The 20,841-nt window shown below is 47.9% G+C and overlaps 8 protein-coding genes across 8 annotated transcripts in view; 6 read left to right on the forward strand and 2 right to left on the reverse strand.

The window, feature by feature from the left end:
- Nucleotides 1–116: 116 nt before the first annotated feature.
- SODALDRAFT_376743 (hypothetical protein) lies at nucleotides 117–1,659 on the forward strand (the record flags this gene model as incomplete). The annotated part of the gene is made up of 6 exons (XM_028614840.1): nucleotides 117–128; nucleotides 233–291; nucleotides 419–770; nucleotides 838–850; nucleotides 947–1,048; nucleotides 1,149–1,659. 6 exons carry the CDS (start codon nucleotides 117–119, stop codon nucleotides 1,184–1,186), a joined length of 576 nt encoding a protein of 191 aa, XP_028468821.1. The 3' UTR covers nucleotides 1,187–1,659.
- Nucleotides 1,350–3,534, reverse strand: SODALDRAFT_330733 (hypothetical protein). Its single transcript, XM_028611278.1, has 3 exons — nucleotides 2,700–3,534; nucleotides 1,930–2,576; nucleotides 1,350–1,787 (listed from the first exon to the last, which is right to left on the reverse strand). The coding sequence occupies exons 1-3, from the start codon at nucleotides 3,196–3,198 to the stop codon at nucleotides 1,686–1,688; spliced, it is 1,248 nt and encodes a 415-aa protein (XP_028468822.1). The 5' UTR covers nucleotides 3,199–3,534; the 3' UTR covers nucleotides 1,350–1,685.
- A 220-nt stretch (nucleotides 3,535–3,754) lies between these two features.
- On the forward strand, nucleotides 3,755–4,858 carry SODALDRAFT_349114 (NADH-ubiquinone oxidoreductase 20.8 kDa subunit; the record flags this gene model as incomplete). Its single annotated transcript, XM_028613407.1, has 4 exons — nucleotides 3,755–3,774; nucleotides 3,879–4,106; nucleotides 4,265–4,397; nucleotides 4,526–4,858. The coding sequence occupies 4 exons, from the start codon at nucleotides 3,755–3,757 to the stop codon at nucleotides 4,676–4,678; spliced, it is 534 nt and encodes a 177-aa protein (XP_028468823.1). The 3' UTR covers nucleotides 4,679–4,858.
- Nucleotides 4,859–15,496: 10,638 nt separating this feature from the next.
- On the forward strand, nucleotides 15,497–16,514 carry SODALDRAFT_271472 (PR-1-like protein; the record flags this gene model as incomplete). The annotated part of the gene is made up of 3 exons (XM_028607777.1): nucleotides 15,497–15,963; nucleotides 16,029–16,339; nucleotides 16,447–16,514. 3 exons carry the CDS (start codon nucleotides 15,497–15,499, stop codon nucleotides 16,512–16,514), a joined length of 846 nt encoding a protein of 281 aa, XP_028468824.1.
- Nucleotides 16,515–16,733: 219 nt separating this feature from the next.
- On the forward strand, nucleotides 16,734–17,381 carry SODALDRAFT_109730 (hypothetical protein). The gene has a single exon (XM_028606537.1). It carries the CDS (start codon nucleotides 16,952–16,954, stop codon nucleotides 17,318–17,320), a length of 369 nt encoding a protein of 122 aa, XP_028468825.1. The 5' UTR covers nucleotides 16,734–16,951; the 3' UTR covers nucleotides 17,321–17,381.
- A 517-nt stretch (nucleotides 17,382–17,898) lies between these two features.
- Nucleotides 17,899–19,017, forward strand: SODALDRAFT_109843 (hypothetical protein). Its single transcript, XM_028606539.1, has 3 exons — nucleotides 17,899–18,504; nucleotides 18,617–18,729; nucleotides 18,873–19,017. Exons 1-3 carry the CDS (start codon nucleotides 18,082–18,084, stop codon nucleotides 18,922–18,924), a joined length of 588 nt encoding a protein of 195 aa, XP_028468826.1. The 5' UTR covers nucleotides 17,899–18,081; the 3' UTR covers nucleotides 18,925–19,017.
- Nucleotides 19,018–19,687: 670 nt separating this feature from the next.
- Nucleotides 19,688–20,270, reverse strand: SODALDRAFT_109914 (hypothetical protein). Its single transcript, XM_028606540.1, has one exon. The coding sequence runs from the start codon at nucleotides 20,158–20,160 to the stop codon at nucleotides 19,789–19,791; it is 372 nt and encodes a 123-aa protein (XP_028468827.1). The 5' UTR covers nucleotides 20,161–20,270; the 3' UTR covers nucleotides 19,688–19,788.
- The window catches only part of SODALDRAFT_109770 (hypothetical protein), a 2,172-nt gene continuing 1,331 nt past the window's right edge, over nucleotides 20,001–20,841 (forward strand). Inside the window, exons 1-2 of the mRNA XM_028606538.1 lie at nucleotides 20,001–20,249; nucleotides 20,398–20,811. Of these exons, the coding sequence (XP_028468828.1) occupies nucleotides 20,167–20,249; nucleotides 20,398–20,811 (497 nt within the window). The 5' untranslated portion in view covers nucleotides 20,001–20,166. The remainder of the gene's footprint in view (nucleotides 20,250–20,397; nucleotides 20,812–20,841) is intronic.

Genomic DNA, 20,841 nt, shown 5'->3' on the forward strand with positions numbered 1-20,841 from the left:
ATTGCGTATATCTTGGTCTCGGAATTGCCTCGCTTGAACTCAAGAAGCAGATAAGCAAGTGAGGTTCAAAGGAAATAGAAAAGGAAAACGGAATAAGGACAAAAAAAGAAAATAAAATGGAGATGTCGGTGAGAAATCGGCCAACCCGCCCCCCTCGTGTAAAGCAATCGGGGGACCTTGTCGGGGAGTGTATCGGGAGACCTTCCCAGGTTGTTTGTGGAGGGACGGACAGGAAACCTTGGGCGTCATCTTCGGCTGGGAACGGGACACAGATAACACTGTTTTTGACATGTGAGATAAGGTATATCTACAGTGTTGATGCGGTGTTTACGTCGGTATTCTGCATGTTTCGGGGACATGCCTGTACGTATCGTATCATGTACCCTGTCATTTTTGCTGACCAACAGCCGATACGAAGCATTTTTTTCGTGACCTGTGGCGGCCTTTCCCCCGACTCGGACCTTGCATTAGGTAACAATTTGGCAGTGGCTTTCGTTCGTTCCCGGGCCCGGTCGCCCGGTGCCGAGTCATCAAAAGTGGAGCTTATACTCAGGTCCCGCGGACACATACTTGTACGTTTCTCCACTTTCCCAGCTGGTAGCAGTTGCCGACGAAAGTACGTTGATACTGTAGAGCTCATGGTAGGTTTCTTATGTCATCAGCCTTGGGGTAAATTTTCGCTGGACCAAACGACGACGACATCAACATCCAAGGCGTCAATCATCAGGGTCAACTGTCAAACCTCGAATCAACGACCCACACAAACACCAGTCCATATCGACACTCTTCGAGATACATACATCTTAGATCTTCTCTCGGCTTTTGAAAACACTCAAGATGTTCGGAGGATGTAAGCAGACTATTTCCCCTTCCCTAGCCGACCATCTTTCCATCCATCCCTCAGAGCGCTGACCATCCATCCCTTTTTCTTTTTCTCTACTTTTAGTCGCACCCCCCCAGCTCTCCCCCGAGGAGATCAAGCAGATGGAGGCCGAGGCCAACTTCACCATCCAGCAGGTCCTCGTCTCTACCGTCATGCTCTACCTCTGTAAGTCCCTTCTCTAACCCTCCACCGGCTCATTGCTACCGTCCACTCCTTGCTACTGGCAACTTTCACCTGCTGACCTAGCTTGTTTCTCTCCTCAAAGCTCCTTTCGCCGTCAATGCCGTCTCCAGCATGTTCTAAGCCTCTCGAATACGAATCATTTCTTCGCTTTGTCACGTCTAGCTACAGGCTAGTAACAACCATCCAATTGCTCTGTCCGCATCACGATGGATATAGAGTAACAAGACTTCCCCGCAATCAACACACGGGGAGCTTCGCGAGTGCCACGATATCAGAACGAATGGCCCAGCATGTGCAGAATGGCACCAGTGTACAATATATTGTAGTATAATCGGCATCAGGGGCGCCGAAATCACCCCGCCCTTGGAATAGACAATGCGTCATGATAATTGGAAGACGGACATCTCCGGGGTTTCTGATGGTATCAATTGTGTCTCGTCTTCGCCGGTGTTCTTCCTCCCCATGCCACTATGTTACCACGCGACCTTCGTTCAAATAGAAACACGCTACGCCGGAGCCATAGCTTGAGCCGAAGCTCAATCGCCTACAAATCCTGCGGACCTTACATCGAACACAATGGTCCCTATCCCTCCCCGGCATAAACCATCGATATGCCTCTTCACCGCGCGTCCATCTCCTTCTCCCACAATTCATAATCTTTGGTGATGGACTCGATTTCTTTCTTGAGGTGCTGGATCTGCTTGCCGTAGTCTTCGAGCACCTATAACATTGTAAGCATGAAACAACATCAACTACAAGCGCGCCAGCCTTTTTTTTTTTTTTTTTTGGCACAGAGGACTGGGGAAGGACCAAGCCAACCCCCCCCAAAGAAAAAAAAAGAAAAAAAGAAAAAAAAAACATACCTTTTTAACCTTCCATTCCGTCTCCTCACCCAGGGTCTCCCCATTAGCCACAGCCGGCTTGCTCGCCTCCTTCAAGACCTGGTCGGCGCACTCCCGGATCTGGATCAGCCTGCTCCACAGCTCCTCCTCGCGCGCGCTCAGCGCCGGGTCCTGGACAGAGCGGTCCAACTCGGCCAGCTTGGCCCGCAAGTCGTCCTCGTCGCCGCTGAGCGCGTAGCCGCGGTTGCGCAGGACCTGGACGCGCGCCGCGAGGGCGAGGCAGCGCTGCCGCAGCGCCACGTGCCGCCGCCGCGCCGCCAGCGCCCGTACGCTCGTCTCGAGGTCGTGCCGCGACAGGATCGCGTCCAGGCTGGCGTTGACCTGGTGCAGCCGCACGTTGTGCTCGGCCACCACCCGCTTCTGCGTCTGCAGCCGGTTCGCCAGCCCCGCGGACCCGGCGCAGAGCACCGGGATGAATCCCTGCCCCGGCTTGTTCTGCAGCGCTTCCTCCCATTCTTTCGGGTCCTCGTTCGGCCCCGGCTTGTAGAAAGGGACCGCCGCTTCGTCCACCTTGTTGTAGAAGTAGTGGCGGAACACGCAGCTGGGGTCGTCCGGGTGCCACTTTCGGAACGTCGTCGCGATTTGCTCAATGGGCGGCTTCTGGTTTCCTATGCGAAAGAAAGAAGACCCAAGCGTTAACCGAAAGCCTTCAAAAGGGGGGCGGGTGGAACAAGACAGTTTGGGAGAGGACTGAAACGGGGCTGGGAAAGCAGTGAAAACATGAGACATACGTGGTGTATCATTCGGCTGCCACAGAGAGCTTGATAGCTGCGCCTGCGACTGCGCGAGAACAGGCATCAGCTGCGGTTGTTGTTGTTGTTGATGTCGTTGTTGTTGTTGGAGCTGTTGCTGTTGCTGAGGTTGCGCCAGAGAGCCCCCGAACAAGCTCGATGTGCCCTGGTTCTGCTGTCCCGCAAACAGACTGGTCGTACCCTGGTTCTGTGGTTGCTGCTGTCCACCAAATATACTTGTTGTGCCTTGATTTTGTTGTTGTGGTTGTCCGCCGAACAGACTGCCCGTCGCGGCAGGTTTCTGCTGGTTGCCAAAAAGACTCGATGTTCCTTGGTTTTGTTGGGTCTGTTGAGTTCCGAACAATCCGCCCTGCTGATGCTGCTGCTGCTGAGGTTGCTGTTGCTGTTGCTGTTGCTGTTGCTGCGGCTGCCCGAACAAGCTGCCACCGAAGAGGCTCCCGCCGCCGCTTTGCGCGGCCGGCTTTCCGAATAAGCTCATGGTCTCGATGAGGTGGAAGGTCTTTTTTTTTGTCGAAGAAGCAGAACCGGACGACAAGTAATTTTTTTTTTCTGTAAAAGGGCGGATGTTACGTTGAATAAGAGGAGGAATAAGCACTTTTTTCTTCCAGTGCCTGGCAACAGAACCCAAACGAAGGAGAGAATTGAGAGGATGAAAAGAGAATGGGGACGAAAAAGAAGAAAAAAAGGAGATGCTCGAATCCTCCAGTGAGAAGGAGAGGGCTTGATCTGGAAGCAGCCGCAAGTTTGGTTGTCCTGCCTTATCCGCACCTCTTAGCTCAATGTTGGCTCCCCAGGACGCGAAAACAAATTACAGCTGCTGGGAGCTGTAGGTACATATACAGAGTACCTTCACCGTGGCCTGACCGAGCAGCCTTGAAAGCACCAGCCAGCCTCGCGACCCACCCAGAACCGACCCAATCAGAAGCCGTCGATTCCAACCTCATCATGTCCAAATCGCAACCGGCGACTTCCCGGCATTGATACATCACGACTCGTTGTCCCTCGACGAATACCACCCCCTCAAAGTCGCAACCATGGCGAACCGACGGCCGCAGTACGTTCCTACGCCTTACTTCTGGTTCGGGGCTCAATTGACCCCGTCGTCCAATGCAATGGCCCCCGTCGAATCGGCCTGTCCGGCTAACTCCCTCTGCCCAGGTTCAATCAGCAGTTCCACTATGACACCACCCCCCTCCCGGACTCGATCCCCAAGGTCCAGGAGATCGGTGCCAGCTCTGCGCCCCTTCTCTCGGCCTCTTTCTTCATAGGCGCCCGCTGCCGCGACTACAACGATGACTACATGAAGTGCAAGACCGACGCCAACGGCCGGGGCGAGTTCGACTGCATGAAGGAGGGCCGAAGGGTGACGAGGTGTGCTCAGAGCGTGTACGTTTATATTCCTCCGTCCGGCTTTGTAGCACCGCTTCCTTCTTGTGCGAGGACGGTACCCTATCTACCGTCCCCTAGTTGGGCCGAAGCTGTCTCTTTCTCTATTTCGCCGCTGGGATCGAAGCTGATTTAGAGATGCCAATTACAAACTACAGGCTTTCTGATATCAACGCCCACTGTCTCGAGACATTCCGCGCCCACTGGAACTGCATCGAAAACAACAACCACCAGCTCTACCAGTGCCGTCCCCAAGAGTGGAAGTTCAACAAGTGTGTTTACGAGAACCTGGTGCGTCTCCTTCTTCCGCGGTCTCGCCTTGGCCACAGCATCATTGCCCCCATTCTTCCGCTTCAACGCAATCCCCAATGCGGTCAAGTGGGCTGACGATTTTTTTTTTTTTTTTTTTTTTTTTGCAGAAACTCGAGAAGACGATTCCTGACCAACGACCTGGCGCCATCCCCGTCGAGCTGAGACAACAACAGATCTACGCCAACCACTCCGTCAACCCCCTCGAATCCAAGCCCTTCATTCCGCCTAGCAAGGCCGAGGCTGCTAAGCAGGCCTCGTGAGCGCAGGCGGCGATGGAGAGTTGATTTTGTTTAAGCCCACTGGTGCCGTGTACGAATGGGGGGTTTTTTTTTGAGAATGGCGAAAGCAGTTGGCGGCGACGGTCAGATATAGAGCCGTGTAAATAGGGCATGCATCAAATCAAAGAATCCGTTTTCTCGTCACGTTTTTCGTCGTCTGGTTGGGTTTTGTTTCTGGCCTTGCTGCATCTGAATTACCTTATGTGTCGGCAAGACTATACGTTGTGTCTTAGCTTCACAAACCCGACCCAATTCCGTAGAGTGTCAAGCGTCTGGTTTCCGGTGCAATTATTGACGGAGGAGTAATTGGACAGCCGCCGTCCCCATTCTAAAAGCTGGTGAGAACCATTCTAAACCGTCGGTCTTTCCAACCCCTGCACGATGATGACGATATCAAACTTTCCTCGACAATGGGGACCACCGAGGACGTCACAACCTCAGTAGCTATGGGTTTATACGCGAGAGTGGTGACAATAGCAGCTGCTAAACTCACAGTCTCATGTGGATAGGCCCGTTGTAGTTTTGTGTGAAACTGTTGAATTAACGGGAGCGTGATTACAGGGAGCGTTGATTCAGGAAATGTATGATTATATTATCTATAAAAGAGAAAGAAAAAGGGGGCGGGTGTACGTGTCCTAAATATATCTGCCACCTTCTAAGCGAGGATAGTAGGGCACCTCTAACCAATAGGAGAGCACTATACCGTGGCTCACGTGATAGAATATAATATACCCCCTAATTATTACGCCGTGATTAACGGAACGATTACTTAGCCTGACCTTAACCTAGCCTTGTTTTTAACCTTAAAATAGCCTTAAAGGGTTATATAATACCCTTAATATCGAGTTAAAAGGCAGGAGTAAAAGCTGTAAAACAGTAAAGAATAATAATAATAGTAGTAAATAACAAAGGAAAAGTACTATTAATAGTAGTAGTAAATAGGTGATAGTAGGGCCTTCTGTAGATAAATTAAAGGCGTTATGCCGGCGTTTTGGAGCTTTTGGATCTTCCCTCTTATAACCCTCGTTCCGTTGTTTTTAAGGATTTTTTAACGATTTTGATCCAAATTTTCTAAATGTTTTCTATTAACAGTAATAAAAATAATAATAATAGCGATATAGTGAGTATCGGAGCTTTATTTTTAGTAGCGCGTGCTAACTAGTAGCGTTGTCTTAGGCTCCTCCTACTCTCTCGGCGGTCACTCGTGCGGCGGCGGCGAAAAAGGCTTTATCTAATAGCATTAAGAAGAATAAGGGTAAGGGTGCCGGTAAAAAGGGTGCTACTATAAGTTATTTTAGCGCGTTTATTCTGGATCTAATTACTCTAGACCTTAGCTAATTCTTAATAGACTGCTAAGGGTAGTGGTAATAATAATAATAACGATACCAACGACGATTTTATTCTAGTCCTATTCGAACCGCCCTGCCTCGAATACGTAAAGGGTATTTATTCTGGAAAATAGCGCTCCTTTAATTACTGTGTTTCCGTTCCTAGGCGCTCTAATAGGTGCTAAAAGTGTAAGGATAGAAACTATATATACCACCCTATATAAGTTCTTACCCCCTATCTAAGGCGCTTTACGATTATAATCGTGTGCTCTATTTCGTATTGGCTTAAAGATATATACGCTATTAAGCTTTACGACCGCTGACCTATGCTTATAGTTTTTCTAGCCTCGTCTTATTAGTTAAAATTCTATTCGACTATATTATAGTCCGAAAAATCGATAAAGACTCGGAGGACGATAATAAGAAGGTGCGTTTATCGCTTTATTTCTAAGGATAAAAGCTCTAACTAACTAGTCTCGCGTAGTTCTTCGCTAAGCTTAAATAGACGGTAAAGTTTATAATCAAGTTAATAGAGGACGACGATAACGAGAAGTTTTTCAGTAAGGAAGAACTTAAGGGAGAGTTAAACTAGCTCCCCGCTACTGCTTTAAGTAGTAATTCTACCTCCTAGCTCGCGGGAGTTATAATAGATATTTTACGGGAGAATAGTTTTATTATTACTCCTCCTACTGAAGGAAATAGCGTAAATATTACGCAGGATAGTGCTTAGGATAGCACTAATAGAGCTTAGTAACTTTACTGGTGTGCTCCGATATTATCTTTTTAGGGTTTTAGGATTTACTTTTAGGGTCTAGTATAGTATTATGGTATTAAGATAACGATATACCCTTCCTTTTACTGAATTAACTAAACCGCCGGCGCGTGGTGCGCCTAGGGCGCGGGAATTTCGACTTGAACTACTTCTTTCCACCCCCTCCGTGCACTGATTATATTAAGATATACTCGGAAGTTCTCGAATTTTTATCGTGGAAGTGCTTTTATTAATCCGTCCGCTAGTATTAAATTCGTAGTAAGATATACGACTCTGAATAATCCCTTTACGTTCTCCTACTATACCTAAAAGCGCTATATATCTATATAGCGAAGCCTAGTCTCGATCCTAAAACTATTATCGACTATTAGACGTATCGTTTACGTGTTATTATAGTGGATATCCTAAGGAGATTCTGGATTAAAGTGTATTTCGACGAAAAGACGCTTTAAACCTATTATTTCTTTCGCTACTTACTCTAAAGCGAGTAGCTCTGCTTCGGTTATAGACGTTATTACCGTTACTTACCTTATTGCTTTCTATATAACTAATCCACTAAATAGGCTAATAAGGTAACCCTGTAAAGATCTTCGTGTGTCTAAATCGTCTATAAAAGAGGCGTTACTTACGATAACTATCGCCTATAAACCAGTGCTTAATCCGTCCTAAATTAAGAGGTCCCTTATTATAAATAAAGAGCGGATAGCTTAGTCTACCGCCTTATAGTGCTCGGGAGAGGGGTTTCTAAGAAAGCGGGAGAGGATAAAGGCGGCGAATACTATATTAAGACGTATTATAACTACTATATAAAGCATTAATCCGACCTTTTCTTAATAAGATTTAATCTCTTAAGCGGTAGCTTCGTCTTCTCTCTTCCGGTATTCTATAACTACAATAGGGATTATTAGGTAGGTATTTAGAGCGTTTAATTTAAACCTGGCTACGATCTTTTCGATATATAAGTCGTGGGAGAGGAAAACCTTACGTCGAGGACGATCTTAAGTGATCTTAATACCTAAAAACTAATCGGCTTCCCTTTTTTCCGATACTTTAAACCTTACTTTAATTCCTTCAATAATCCTAAGGCCGTTTATAGCACTATGTCTATAAAATAATATAAGAATATCGTCTATAAAGAAGATAACGAATACGTCTCGAGCCTTAGTGTAGTATAGGCACGGTTCTTCCTTACTTACCTCTATCCCTAAGTCTGTTAGGGTGGCCGCGAAGGTCTAGAACTATAGTCTAGGCGAGTCGCGTAGTCTATATAGTGCTTTATCGAGCTCTAAGTACTTATCGGGCTGCTTAAATCTATCGGGAAGTTCGTATATAACGGGCGTTTCTGTTTTACTCCTTTAGGCGTTAACGAAGGCGTTAACGAAGGCGTTAACGATATTAAGTTACTTAATCTCTAGATTAAACTAAGTAGCTAGGGCTATAATAATACGAAAAGATCGTTTAGCGAGCGTTACTACGTAGGTTCCCTTAATTATTAAGCTCTCCTGTAAGTCCCCTCGAATATATAAGCGTGCTTTATATCGTTCGAGATATCCTTCTTAGTCGAACTTATAGGTAAAAACCCACTTTAACGAAAGAGGCTTTAACTTTACCTCTAAGCGCTTAATTTCCCTCTATATACGCTTCGTAATTAGCTTATTTACCTCCTTCTGTGCGGCTTCCTTAAACCGTTCACGTATCGGGTAGTTAATAAGCTCCCGCTAATACCTTAGTGTAGCCTTTAGGTAGTCGCGATAAACCCTACCGTCGATTAAGGGCTTCGGTGATGTCCTAGCCTCTCTTTTAGCTTTTAAACGGGTATTTATTTTAGTATCGACTACTCCGAGGATTATTAAATTAAAGGTTAGAAGCCCTTCTGGCCCGTCCTAGCGCTCTTCATATTAATTAGATAAGAAAAAGGCATAAGTTAAAGGTATATCTGGCTCTGCCTAATATATCCGTGGATTAATCCGAATAGTCTTTCCTTAAGCACGGCGATCGGTGATTCTTACGCTAGCGCGCGTTACTTCCTTTACTAGTAAACTCTTTTTCCTTTAGTGGGCGGTTATCTTAGGAGTCGGTCGGATAGGTGGTTTAGATCCGGACCCTATAGTGCGGCTAATACTATAGTACGGATTAGGGGTAGCTAGTCCTTATACCGTCGCCTACGTACTCCTTTCTATAGTTAAAATCGTCGAAGTGTCCGTATTAAGCTCTAGTATATATAATCCTAGCGTGTCAGTTAGGTGTCTTCTTAGGTGGCCGCTCCGTTATCTTATTAGTTAGAAGAATTATTAATTAAGAGTTCCTCCGAAGACTACGGCTCTACGCTTATAACCTGAAGATTTCTGCTCTAAGGATTAGGTATTACGCGTAGGGTTTAAAGTCCTATTACGGGCGGTTCGGGTATACTGGGTACGTCTATATCTAGTAGTAGCGAAAAAGCATTTATTTATGCCTCTACTACTCCTACCCCCGAGTTTAAACCCGTGGACTATGCTTATTCTCTAGAAGGTACGCTGTTAATTAATCTACCCGGAGGGTAGGCCTATAGGATAAAGTCGTTATCTTTATCTTCTTATATTTCGTAAGTTATAAGCTAGTTCCTCGCCTCGGGCTCCGGGATCTATTCTGCTTCTTCGAGCTATGGTTTATAAAATAGCTGCTCGTTAAACTGTATATTACGCGTTATAATAACCTTCTAAAGCTATAGAATCTATACTCGGTAAATATTATAGGTAATATAACCTATAAGATACCTAATATATCCCCTTAGTTAAACCTTATATAGTTTCCTATTCCTCCTAGCCTTATTATCCCTTGCTATTAGATAGGCGCGGTAGCTATAGGCATAAATACCACTCTAATCAGGGCGTTAGTCGGCTATATACTCTCTTATTAGAATCGGCGTATTCTTTCTAAACTATAAGTCGAGGATTTCTACTAGGGATTTTTATCCGTGTCATTATAAGGGACTTATATTATATAATAATACTACCGATCTAATACTCTCTAGCTATTTATCTAGCAGAATTCCTGCTCCGTTAAGTATAGCATTAGACTTTATAATAATTAGTTAACCGGCTCTTTCGCTGCCTCCGTTTAGTTTATAGGTGTAGGGCGGGATAATTTCTATATCGATCCCTTAACTACTCGCCTATAGCTAGGTTATTAAATCCCCTACTAGATTAACAATTAAGGGCTCGTTATTACTGCGTATCTTATAGATATATAATATAAACTGCCGATTAACCTATCGTTCAAAGACGTATAGCGCGTTATAAACCGTAAAGCTGTTTTTCGAAGCTAAAGGCAGTACGTAGATCTAGCCGCTGTATTCGTCCTTTATTATAAGAAGATATCGTATACCGTTATAGCTCTTAGGTAGCTCTTAAAAATCCTAATAAATACGCTAAAACGGTTATAGGGAGCGGTATTCTAACGTGTGTCGAGATATAACTTAACGTGCCTAGGTTCTAGAGTATATCTTATAGTCTATCCGCTTAGTTCCCTTAATTAACACGTTCCTAGCATTATAAACTAATACTCGTAGAGCGTTTAGTCTAAGATAGCCTGCTTTTAAGTGCTATAAATATTCTTTATCGACTCGTAGATGCGGAGGGTCTTAGGAAGGTCGGTAATATCGGTAAGCTCTTAATAGTCGATCGACTACTATAACTAGTATATATTAATAGTCGTAATTAATCGGAATAACACCACGTAGTATCGGTTAGAGTAACGAATAAGAAGAAGAAGATAAAATTAGCTTATACTAAAGGATAGTTATATTAAAGCATCGAAGCAGCTTTAATAAGACCACGCTCTTCTCCGCTATTCTAAAGCGTAATAAGTAGTTATATCCCGAATACTAGATCCTAACCTTATATAATAAAGCTTCCGATATAATATTCGTGTTAAATCCCTCTATAACGACTATATCGTTAAGCTCTAAGTTAGCTTTCGGAGCACTTAGAGGTCTATTAAGGATTCTCTTAAAAAGCCGTTTACCTTTGCTAATAATCGGAAAGTCGGTTATACCGGATTCGATAGATCCCTTTATAAGAACGAAGGAACCTAGAATAAGCAGGTTAATTAAGTTAATAAGGTAAGTTACGCTATAAGTATTAAGAAGAGTACTCTATAAGAGCGGGTAGGGGCCTAGTCGGAGCGCGGTATAAATCCTAGGGACCTCTTCTATAATATAGATAAGGGCGGGATCCAGGATAGTTATAATAACCTTCCTAGGATACCTACCCCCACCCTTACTATTACCGCTCTCCGAGCTTTCCTATCCCTTTTTTAATAGTTTTTCGCGTAAGCTTTTCCACTTTAGGAGCTTAATCTCCTTCCGTATCTCCTTATACCACTTATCGTTAACGTAGGTGTTAGATCTCTACTCGTATTTTCCGGTTAGAGTATACTCTAGCTTATTATAGTGCTCTGGCTTCTAAGTATATTCGCGTTAATAGGGGTAATTAGTGCTCTTCTTCTTAGGCTTCTTTCCGCCTTCGTTATTATCTAAGCGGTCTCTTAGGGTCGCGTAAACGCTATAGCGCGTGCCGTCCGTGGTTAAAGCGCTTATAATAGCGTTAAACTCGCGGCCGTATATTAGAAGATCGGAAATCTTATCGCCGCGGACCTCTTTTATCACTAGCTCCTAAAGCTTAGTTTCTGCCTAAATAGGCGTAAACTTCTATCTAACTACTATAAAGAAGTTCCGAATAGTAGTGGGTCCTTTAATCTCGGCTACCTTTTACTAATATACGCGTCTAATAAGGGTATTCTACTCCGTATACTATATAGCCACTTTAGTGTTAGCTTAACGAGCGTCTTATAGATACTTTTCGTATACTCGTCTTACCTCTTCCTTCGTGTAAATACTGCTTAGAGCGAAGCTACTCTTAAGTTCTTTTATTACGTGGCGTAACGTAAAGTGTCTATTTTATTTTTCCTTATTGTAGCCAGGATATTTTTTAATAGCCTCTTCGATAGCCTGTTAATAGGTAGAGGTCTCCACGGTGGTTTTAAGTAGTTAATTAGCCTTATCTAGCGCCTTAATAAGGCGACCGAGCTTTTAATTCTGGGCTATAGTCTGCTAATTCTCGATTTCGGCGAGGCGTATAAGCTCCTACGTCGAGGGCACGATAATATCGTCGCCCTCGCCTTAGGAATACTATTCGCGTAGTTAATCCAGGGATTTAGGTATAATATACTTAGGACAGTTATCTGGCTTATCCTTTTAGCTAGGATCAAGTAGTGCCTAGACCTCTATCCCTTACGTATACGACTGGATATAGAAGATCTAATCGGCCTATTACCGCGTGGATTTAAGGCGCGGGATGCCAAGCGCTTTAGCCGTGATCTCGAGCTTATTCGATATAGTGTCGAGTAAGGGTTTAGCGAATAAAAGCTTATTATTAGGAGAGAGAGCATAGGAGGGCTCCGTAATACTATAGAAGTATATAAAAATCAACGTAGATAATAGATTAGTAGGAAGTTACTGGTTACTGCTACTACCCGGGCTTATAACTATTAAATTAACGGGAGCGTGCTTACAGGGAGCGTTGATTCAGGAAATGTATGATTGTATTATCTATAAAAGAGAAAGAAAAAGGGGGCGGGTATACGTGTCCTAAATATATCTGCCACCTTCTAAGCGAGGATAGTGGGGCACCTCTAACTAATAGGAGAGCACTATACCGTGGCTTATGTGATAGAATGTGATAGAAACGGATTGGCATATCTACCTGCTACTGACGGGATTAACCGGAAGGGCAGACGAAAGGGGCAGAGGGATAGCTAGAGAAAACATGTCTATGATATTGTCCTGCCTGTATTATTACCAGTGTTGCGACATACTCTGGCCAAAGTCTCTGATGTAAATCAGCAGGATGGACAGTCATACTTTAATTGACAGACGCAATTCTGATATGCCCCTCCGGCCATTCCAACCCGCCAGTCTCGAGTCCGGTGATGCTGGCCGCTCACCGATGGTGGCTATGTATTCATACGGTCATAGTAAGCTTGTCACGAGGGCTCGTCGTATCTCGACGCCTTAATCAGTCAACATTGATTGCAGGACTGGTGAAGTTTCTCCCCGGAGAAGAGGAAGCTTATAGCTGTGATAGTGGGACGCCCTGAGACATCGTTCCACGTATAGTAAAAAACCATTCACAATGGATATCTGTAAGGGACAACAACGTTCGTTTGAGCCCAGGGATGTCCGGTCATTTTCAGTATCGAGTACTACTGTGTCGTCTTTGAGAGCAATATCGATTTGGCAAATGGAATCCACAGGGGGCCTCAGGACTGCTGCCCTTGATTAGTCGATGTGATGGGCTTGCTGGGCTCACGGGTCGGACCACAGGCAACGGGGGGATCATGGGAAGGCATCTGAAATAGAAATTTATGTAGTTCCAACTTCTTCATCGTGGAGATAACAATGAGCTAATAGTTGATATGGATATCGATTGCAATGTTGAAAGATAGCGCCGCATTTCTAGGGTAGGTAGGTAGCTTTATATTTTCGCATGCCTGATTTCGGATCGAGTGCGGAATTCAATTGACATTATTGATTGTCCCAACACCGGGCCACCGAACGCTCTCTCCTACTCCAGATATCTGCCAGTTATGTGACTTGGGGTCAAGGATGATTGTCACCGAGCTTATTCATCCACGATCCATGTCCGAGGCACGGCGCTGTTCTCTGGTTCAAATTCAAATCGGGCTGGGCACATGCCAAAATCATACAAAGTTGTATGACCGAGGCCTTTACGTTGTCCGTAGGGGCGACCGCCTCTCTGTTGAACCACTGGACCCCGAGAATGCAGAAAAGAGGGTTGTGCCTATGTACGGCGCCAAAAACACCTCGGTAGTTACCAAATATGCAGTAATAGATGAGGGAGGACAACCTCATATGTGAGTTAGAGGACCGATTTTGCAAGTATATCCATAATCTTGTCCGTTGAAATTAGGATCGTTTCAGAATAAGTGGGTGCTCCGTTAGTGGGTCGGAGACGTTTAGGACCGGCGTCGCAGAACCACTGAAATTCTCAGGATTTCCGCAATCAGTATGACGCATCCCTGTAGTAAATCTTTCGAAGATGGCACCAGCGCTGGATGCTCCTGCAAGGTACCAGATCTTAGGGGGCCGTTTCGGGAAAAGATTGGCGGTAGCTGTGATTGGCGTCAGGAACCGCTTTTGCAGCCGCCCCACCCTTAAGGGGTCGGTCGCAGACTGGCTCCTCCCGTCCATGTCTACAAAGTAAAAGGGCCCTTCACAATGGATCACAGGACCCTACTCCGGAAGGAGAAAGAGTTTATAATGTGGTGCGTCTCATTTTCACACGACCGATTCTACAAAGTCCGATACGACTTGCTTCTTGGGCGCCGTCTCTTGACATTTAACCTCCTCCTTGGGTATTTCCCATTCTGACAACGGCTAACCCCTATATCCTTCGTACTGCCGCACTCCGCACTCCGTAGATGTGGTACCTGCCATAATTAGTACAGAGATGGAAGGTGTCAAGGGCAGGGATCGCGGACACCGTAGGCTTGTCCCTCATCTCCCCCAGATGCCCCTTCCCATGCCATGCACAGCAACGCCAGCACCTAGAAACCCGCCAAGCAGGTGCCACTGACCGATGCTTTTTAGCCCGACGTCCGTCCCTTCCTGCTCCCTTGTTTCCCCTCTTATACTCCTGTTTCTCCTTCTCCATCTCTTGAAGAGACCTGTCTATCCGACCTCAGTCCACTCCTTTGACAACCACCTTTTTCCTCCTTCCACTCCTTCTCAGTGTTCGTCTCGGCGACACGTTCTTTCCTTTGATTTTTTATTCTTTTATTGCGCTGTCCGAACCCACGAAAAGAGCCACGACTCACTCTTATCACATTTCACTCCTTCTCGGACTTCTCACTCCTTCACACTCCCCCCCTCGACTCATTGTGTCGGAATTTCGCCCCAAGGTCCTTGACGGAACCATCAGCAGTGCTGTAACGAAGAACTCGACTCCGAGAGCAAGACGAAAATCAGGAGTCAATAAGGTAGGTGCGATTCTAGGAGCGCAAATGTCCGGCTTATCGTCTGTTTCGCGTTCGCACCTACATGTTTCGATGTTTCGATGCTCCAATATCTATCCCTCCCGTGCCAATTTCCAACTTATTGTTCCTTGAGTTTTCCGTGTTCTCCCTCCCATACACATCTCCCCTCACAAATCGCACACCAGCATGCCAGATACACGTGGCAGTCGAGCATTGCTTGCGGCAAAGGGTCGCAGCATTCTTCTTTTTTGTACAAACGCATTGTTCACAACCAATTGGGACCCCACAACTGCGTTCGAAGGACATCTAGTCTCTCCATGGGACACACTACGCCGTCATGTCTTACTCCCACGACTTGTCCCTGGAAGCAGTGGGAATGTGCGTTGCCCTGTCGGAGCCCTCATGGCTACCTACTTATGGCGTATCCCAGTTCACTTTTCTCTGTGGATTTCTCTTTCGCATGAATGATCTCTTTTTGAACTCTGTCGCCTTTTCCAATCCATATGAATTCGCTTCAACCAAACTTCGCAGGCGAAGCTAACTTTCTTAGACACATTTTCTCTTAGGCCACACGGAAGGAATACCGTCAACATGAAGAACTCGGTTTTCCTCGCTGCCGCCAGCGCCGTCCTGGCCTTGGGTGCTGCTATCGATAAGCGTGCCATGGAAACAGTCTGGGATGTCAAGTATGTCACTGTCACGGTCACTGCTGGCCAGGAGCCCACTCCCTACCCCGGCCAACTTTTGGGCGAGAAGCCCAACGATTCCGAGGACGATATTCCCACGCCTATCTTCTCGACTGTGACGGTGGCTCCGAGTCCTTCGCCGAACCCGGCTCCGGCTCCGGCTCCGGCTCCTGCTCCTGCTCCGGCCCCCAACCCGCAGCCCCAGCCCGAGCCGGAGACCGAACCTGAACCTGAACCGGAACCCGAACGCCAACCGGACCCTGCCCCTCAGCCCCAGCCTCCATCCGCACCTTCGCCCCCTACGACGAACGACCTACAGGAGGCGGCTCTGTTCTCTCACAACATTCACCGCCTCAACCACTCCGCTCCTGCCTTGACCTGGGGCAGCGACTATGCCAGCTATGCCCTTCAGACAGCCAGGTCCTGCGTTTTTGCCCACGACTTGTGAGTAGGCGTCCGCTCCATATCTTGATTTCAAAAGAATGCAAGACCGCTGACAACAGTGACAGGACTCCCGGTGGTGGTGGCTATGGACAGAACCTTGCCTTTTGGGGAGCTACCGACGGGGATAGGCTCGGTGCCCCCGCGGCCATTAAGAAGGCGACGACCACTCAGTGGTACAACGGAGAGTTGAATAAATATTCTTCCCGGTTCTATGGCAACGAGCCCGACATGACCAACTTCGACAAATGGGGCCACTTCAGCCAAGTCGTCTGGGTCGACACTACTACTGTTGGCTGTGCCGTCCACTACTGCCAGGCCGGTACCATTGACAACAACGTTGGCGTCTGGTACTCTGTCTGCAACTACTACCCAGCTGGTATGTTTTTGGCTTTGGCCTTCATAGCTTGCCCGCCCAGCGCTCAGCCCCCCCCCCCCCCCCCCAAAAAAAAGACCTGGGAATATTCGAATGCTGACTGTCATTAGGCAATATGCGAGGTCGTTTCGCTGAGAACGTGCTTCCTCCTGGCGGCCAGGCCACTGTATTCGCCTAAGCACCTGGGCCGTATCCAACCTTCTCTGGATGAATCCCGCGATTGCATTTCTCAGTTGGACATGCAGTCACCAAACTTACCTGGATTTGTTTTTTCTTCTTCAGTTGTGAACCGCCACCGGGGAGCTGGCTGCGCCTGACGGAGGACGTTGACCGGAACCTGGACAAGGCAATTTTCATCTTCGCTTCTCGCTGTACTTTACGCATGGTCGTGCTGCACGATCTTTCTCTTCGAGGCCCTCCAACCTCCCTGGGGGAGGGAGGATCTTCATTCAACTTTTCGAGCCGTCTTGATTTGACAGCCAATGAATGGCAGGTTCGGTTCTCTTCGGCAGATGATTTCCCCGTCACTTATGTGAAGGATAGGCTGCGATTCTTTTTTTTTTAAGCGCCTTGAAGGCATTCCACGGATGCCAAGGGCGATAACTGTCACAATTGATGAATCATGGATGGTACGAATATGGAGCGACTGGAAAAAAGAAAGTGCATATGCCCTGGAAAAGGCATATTGATGTATCTGTATCGTCCAAAATCCGGAAAAGGCCAAGAAGGAAACCTCCGAGGTGGCCCTCCACACTGCTAGTCTTCTCCTTATACTCCGTACTCTGTACTTTCCGCATCACTTGGCATGAGCCGTTACAGAACAGGGGCGCGGAAGACTCGGGCGACGGTTCGACATTGTCCACTACGCGATGCGGTCGATCGGAGGAAACGCCTGCTGACATATCAGTTCACGATTACACGAACATGATGCAGGCTCATTGGCTTCGCAAGTCAATGGACTCGGAATGTGAAGGGATAGGATAGCCCGTCCGACCTGCCATTTCGTCACCTGTGAACTCCGTACGTACGGACTGCTGCAGTTGCCCCTTTCGGTCTTACAAGTGCTTATCTCCGATCAGTCCGCCGTTCGATCGGCCTTGTTCTGTTGGGTCTGTGTTCGTGTTCGACCAACCGCGGACAACGAGGGCTTCCCGGTGCAATGCAGAAATTATTATCATTCCCCTGATTGTGGATTTGTTTGCGGAAGTGGGAGCTTAGCTTGCTTTGACCAGCATACATCTTTGCCCGTCCGCACGCACGATCCTCCCACTTTACTTCCCCTCGTGCCGCTTGTCTCGGAGTAATTGTATCCTTCATCAGGCTTGCTTGAACCCAGGGGGTGCCATAGCATAGCTCTGTCAGTTTAATTGGCGATACCCATCATTCTCGGGGGGACCACGGAGAAGAAAAGGCAAGGCACGACGACGTAGTATCAACTCGGCCGACATTTCAACTCCTAGGTGGATGACAAGCGAGAGCAGTATAGCACACGGTCATCGCCTTGATGGAAATTCACAAACTCATCCACCCGGTTGGAAGCAGTGACGCCGTGGGCTTGAGTCTGGGCTCGGCCCCTGGCGCATGGCTAGACTCGACCGACTGGGATGCCAGCTGGATCCTGACACGTACCGACTTTGACAAGTTACCCGAGGCAGCACGGGCATGGCAGCATGAAGGCTGGGCGACGCCGGCGCCAGAGCTGTCGCCTAGCAGCAGGGGATCGAGGATCGAGGATCGACTGAGGTATGAATCAAAAGCGGACGTCAATTACAGTGATGGGGTTTTTTTTCTTCTTCTTCTTTTTCTCTCCTTTTTTTTTTGTTCTTTTGTTTATATCCCGGCTCTTTAATTCACATCGACCTCCACTTATATCGTCAGTATTTCTCCGTCTCACCTCACTGACGACAGTTCATAGCATGGGGGAAGACAACGCCATGAGAAGGCAGAACAGTCCTGGCACACACTCCTCGGCGTCGAAGCATCCTCCTCTGTGCCATACTCCCGTGTCCAAAACTTTGCCTCCGCCTTGGCTGGACTTTAGCTTCCGAGTGGCCACACACTTTGAGACAGAAGCCACCACGGTGGACGTCCCCGATATGGGCGCCACGGAACTCTGGACCGTCTCGCGAGGGACTTGGTCGGGCTCGCTGGGAATCGGGACTGTCGTGGTAAGGGCCGGGGGGAATTCCCGGAGAGAACCTCCGAGCTATGTTCATGACTCCACCTATGAGAGCCTGTGGCTGACAACTTTATTCTTCTCTTCTTATTCACACATTTCAGGCTGGTGGCTACGCCCAAGGTCACGAACGAACGAGATCGCGCCTCCAGCGTCGGGAAACCTGCCGCGTAGATACCATGTTGAAGTTTCGGACCGAGGATGAGCCGCCCGCCCTGTTCGCACTTTCCCCCTTTCCCCCTGCCCAGTCTCGTTTTGCTTTCATCCTCACATCTCTTTGCGGGTTCACAGCCTTGTCGCGTCTACTCTACGTCTAAAGGGCGGGTTTCGCTGACAAAAATGAAAACTGTGCCAGATTAGAGATGCACGGCAGCGGCTACATGGACCCCACCGCAGTACCAGGTGGTTTTAAGGACGCAGCAGGGGCGCTAGCGCCGGAAAGACACAGGATGGTCATCAACCTCACGTCGGCGGACGAGCGATACGCGAGCAAGGTAAACCTGGGCGTATGGGTGGGCAGCTGGATGTGGCGGGGAGAGTGGCTTGTGATTGAGTACGATCCACCCCTCATGTTGCCTGCCTTCCAACTAACACGATATCGTGTCTTGGGAGATGTTGCGGGGCTCTTCTTAGCTGACCGTGGAGCAGTGTTTACCGTGTGACATAAACGAGTTACCGGCATGTGCTCCGTATTACTCCATGCGAGGCAAATAATGATACCCTTGAAGAGAACAGGAAGCGGATTCTCGTGCACGGAGAGAACTTGAGTTGACGCAAAGACCGTCTACTCCTAATCTGAGAGGTGAGGGAACGATCTGCCTCCTTCTCCCGAGGCCGCTTCTCCCCGTCCCGGCTTCGGACGATGCGGGGGGGATATCGTGATATGAATGTGGCTTCGTTTTACTCAGTATGCTTTGCCACCCAGTAAGTGCGAGGCTCTGTTCTTTTCTGTTCAAGTTTCTGTCGTAGTGGCTTGCGTCGCATGTGGTCATTAATCGTCTGCATCTCTACCACCACACGCTATTGAACTCATTGTCCTCCCGCAGGCTCGCAGCTGAAAGACGCGAAGTAAGTTCATGTCCCGGGATTCAATGAGGAATGTGCTAATTAGAATTCTCGTGCTTCCTACTTCTTCCAGTCAAAGTTTACTCAAGTCGCCATTAAAGTGAAGCATTACGGTGCCACCGGCAAAGGCAAATAGGGGACAAAGTATCGAGAACCTAGACCTCGGGTTTAGTTTGAGAGGCTTCATGGATAACGACATTTTTTGCACTTCTCAACTAAGGTACGAAGGCTTGAGACACGAAGGTGCAAGACAAAGTTTCAAGGTTTCTAGGATACGTGCGCCTTTCCTCCCTTGCCACTTAAGGCGCCTTGTACTAACACTGAAATTCCCAGTCGGTCCAGGACGAGGCAAATGTGGCGTCAACCAAACCATCCTCCTGATGTCCACAAACAGAACTTTATGGGATCTTGTCGACTGCTGCCTCGTGTTGGCTGTAGTATGTCGTGTGAGATGGAACTCTCTCAACGTGGTATAAAGGACGGCCAACGAGCCTGCTAGACCGAAGCTCCCTACTCTTCTTACACCCTCCTTCCGCTTATCCCCACAGAAAGACGTAAGGTCGCGTACAAGAAAAGTTCTCATCAATACATGATGCGGTCCAGCCGTTTCGTAACTATCACGGCCGCCCTTCACCTGGTCGGGGGGCCGGATCCCTTCAGCGCGATGGTCAAGTATGTTCTCAACAGCGTTGCCTTTGCCCTGCCTTGCCCCTGACGGTACCTGCGTCGAGGACACACGCAGTGTCAGTTGTCGGAGGGGTGATCTTCAGGCGTTCTATTCGGAGACTGGGCAGCTAAGCTGACTATGCGAAATCACCAGGCACCTGGCCGGAGACTCGAACACGGGAGTCCAATGCAGCCAGTGGGGGATAGGAATGGCAGAGGCAGCAGCTGTACAGACGGCGGAGGCAGCTATAAACCAGCCCCCGAAGGAGTACCCCGACCCGCACGCTGTAACGCCGACGGAAACGACCAAAGCAACCGCCGAACCAACCGATCCATTCGAAAGACAGGCTCTTTGGGATGTTCCCCCCGGATTCGGCTCCGATTATGACAGGTACGAGGAACATACACCCGATTGGGAACGGTGCGGCGATCTGCGCGATCGCTGCGTAACTGTTGTGAACACCGTCACGACGGATGGCTGGGAGTTCCATACGAGCATCGACTGCGTTCAATGGGCTACGCCGACGTATAACACACCCAAGCCGACGTATACCACACCCAAGCCGACGTATACCACACCCAAGCCGACGTATACCAC

The sequence above is a fragment of the Sodiomyces alkalinus genome, assembly GCF_003711515.1.
Source record: "Sodiomyces alkalinus F11 unplaced genomic scaffold SODALscaffold_2, whole genome shotgun sequence".
Lineage (NCBI taxonomy): Eukaryota > Fungi > Ascomycota > Sordariomycetes > Glomerellales > Plectosphaerellaceae > Sodiomyces > Sodiomyces alkalinus.

Coding starts and splice junctions, on each gene's coding strand:
- SODALDRAFT_330733 (XM_028611278.1), bottom strand. CDS start 3,198: ATGAGCTTATTCGGAAAGCCGGCCGCGCAAAGCGGCGGCGGGAGCCTC. Junction 2,577..2,699: donor GCAGCCGAATGATACACCAC/GTATGTCTCATG, acceptor TCTTTCGCATAG/GAAACCAGAAGCCGCCCATT. Junction 1,788..1,929: donor CGGAATGGAAGGTTAAAAAG/GTATGTTTTTTT, acceptor ACAATGTTATAG/GTGCTCGAAGACTACGGCAA.
- SODALDRAFT_109843 (XM_028606539.1), top strand. CDS start 18,082: ATGAATCAAAAGCGGACGTCAATTACAGTGATGGGGTTTTTTTTCTTC. Junction 18,505..18,616: donor TGGGAATCGGGACTGTCGTG/GTAAGGGCCGGG, acceptor CACACATTTCAG/GCTGGTGGCTACGCCCAAGG. Junction 18,730..18,872: donor GAGGATGAGCCGCCCGCCCT/GTTCGCACTTTC, acceptor GTGCCAGATTAG/AGATGCACGGCAGCGGCTAC.
- SODALDRAFT_109914 (XM_028606540.1), bottom strand. CDS start 20,160: ATGAGAACTTTTCTTGTACGCGACCTTACGTCTTTCTGTGGGGATAAG.
- SODALDRAFT_109730 (XM_028606537.1), top strand. CDS start 16,952: ATGAATCATGGATGGTACGAATATGGAGCGACTGGAAAAAAGAAAGTG.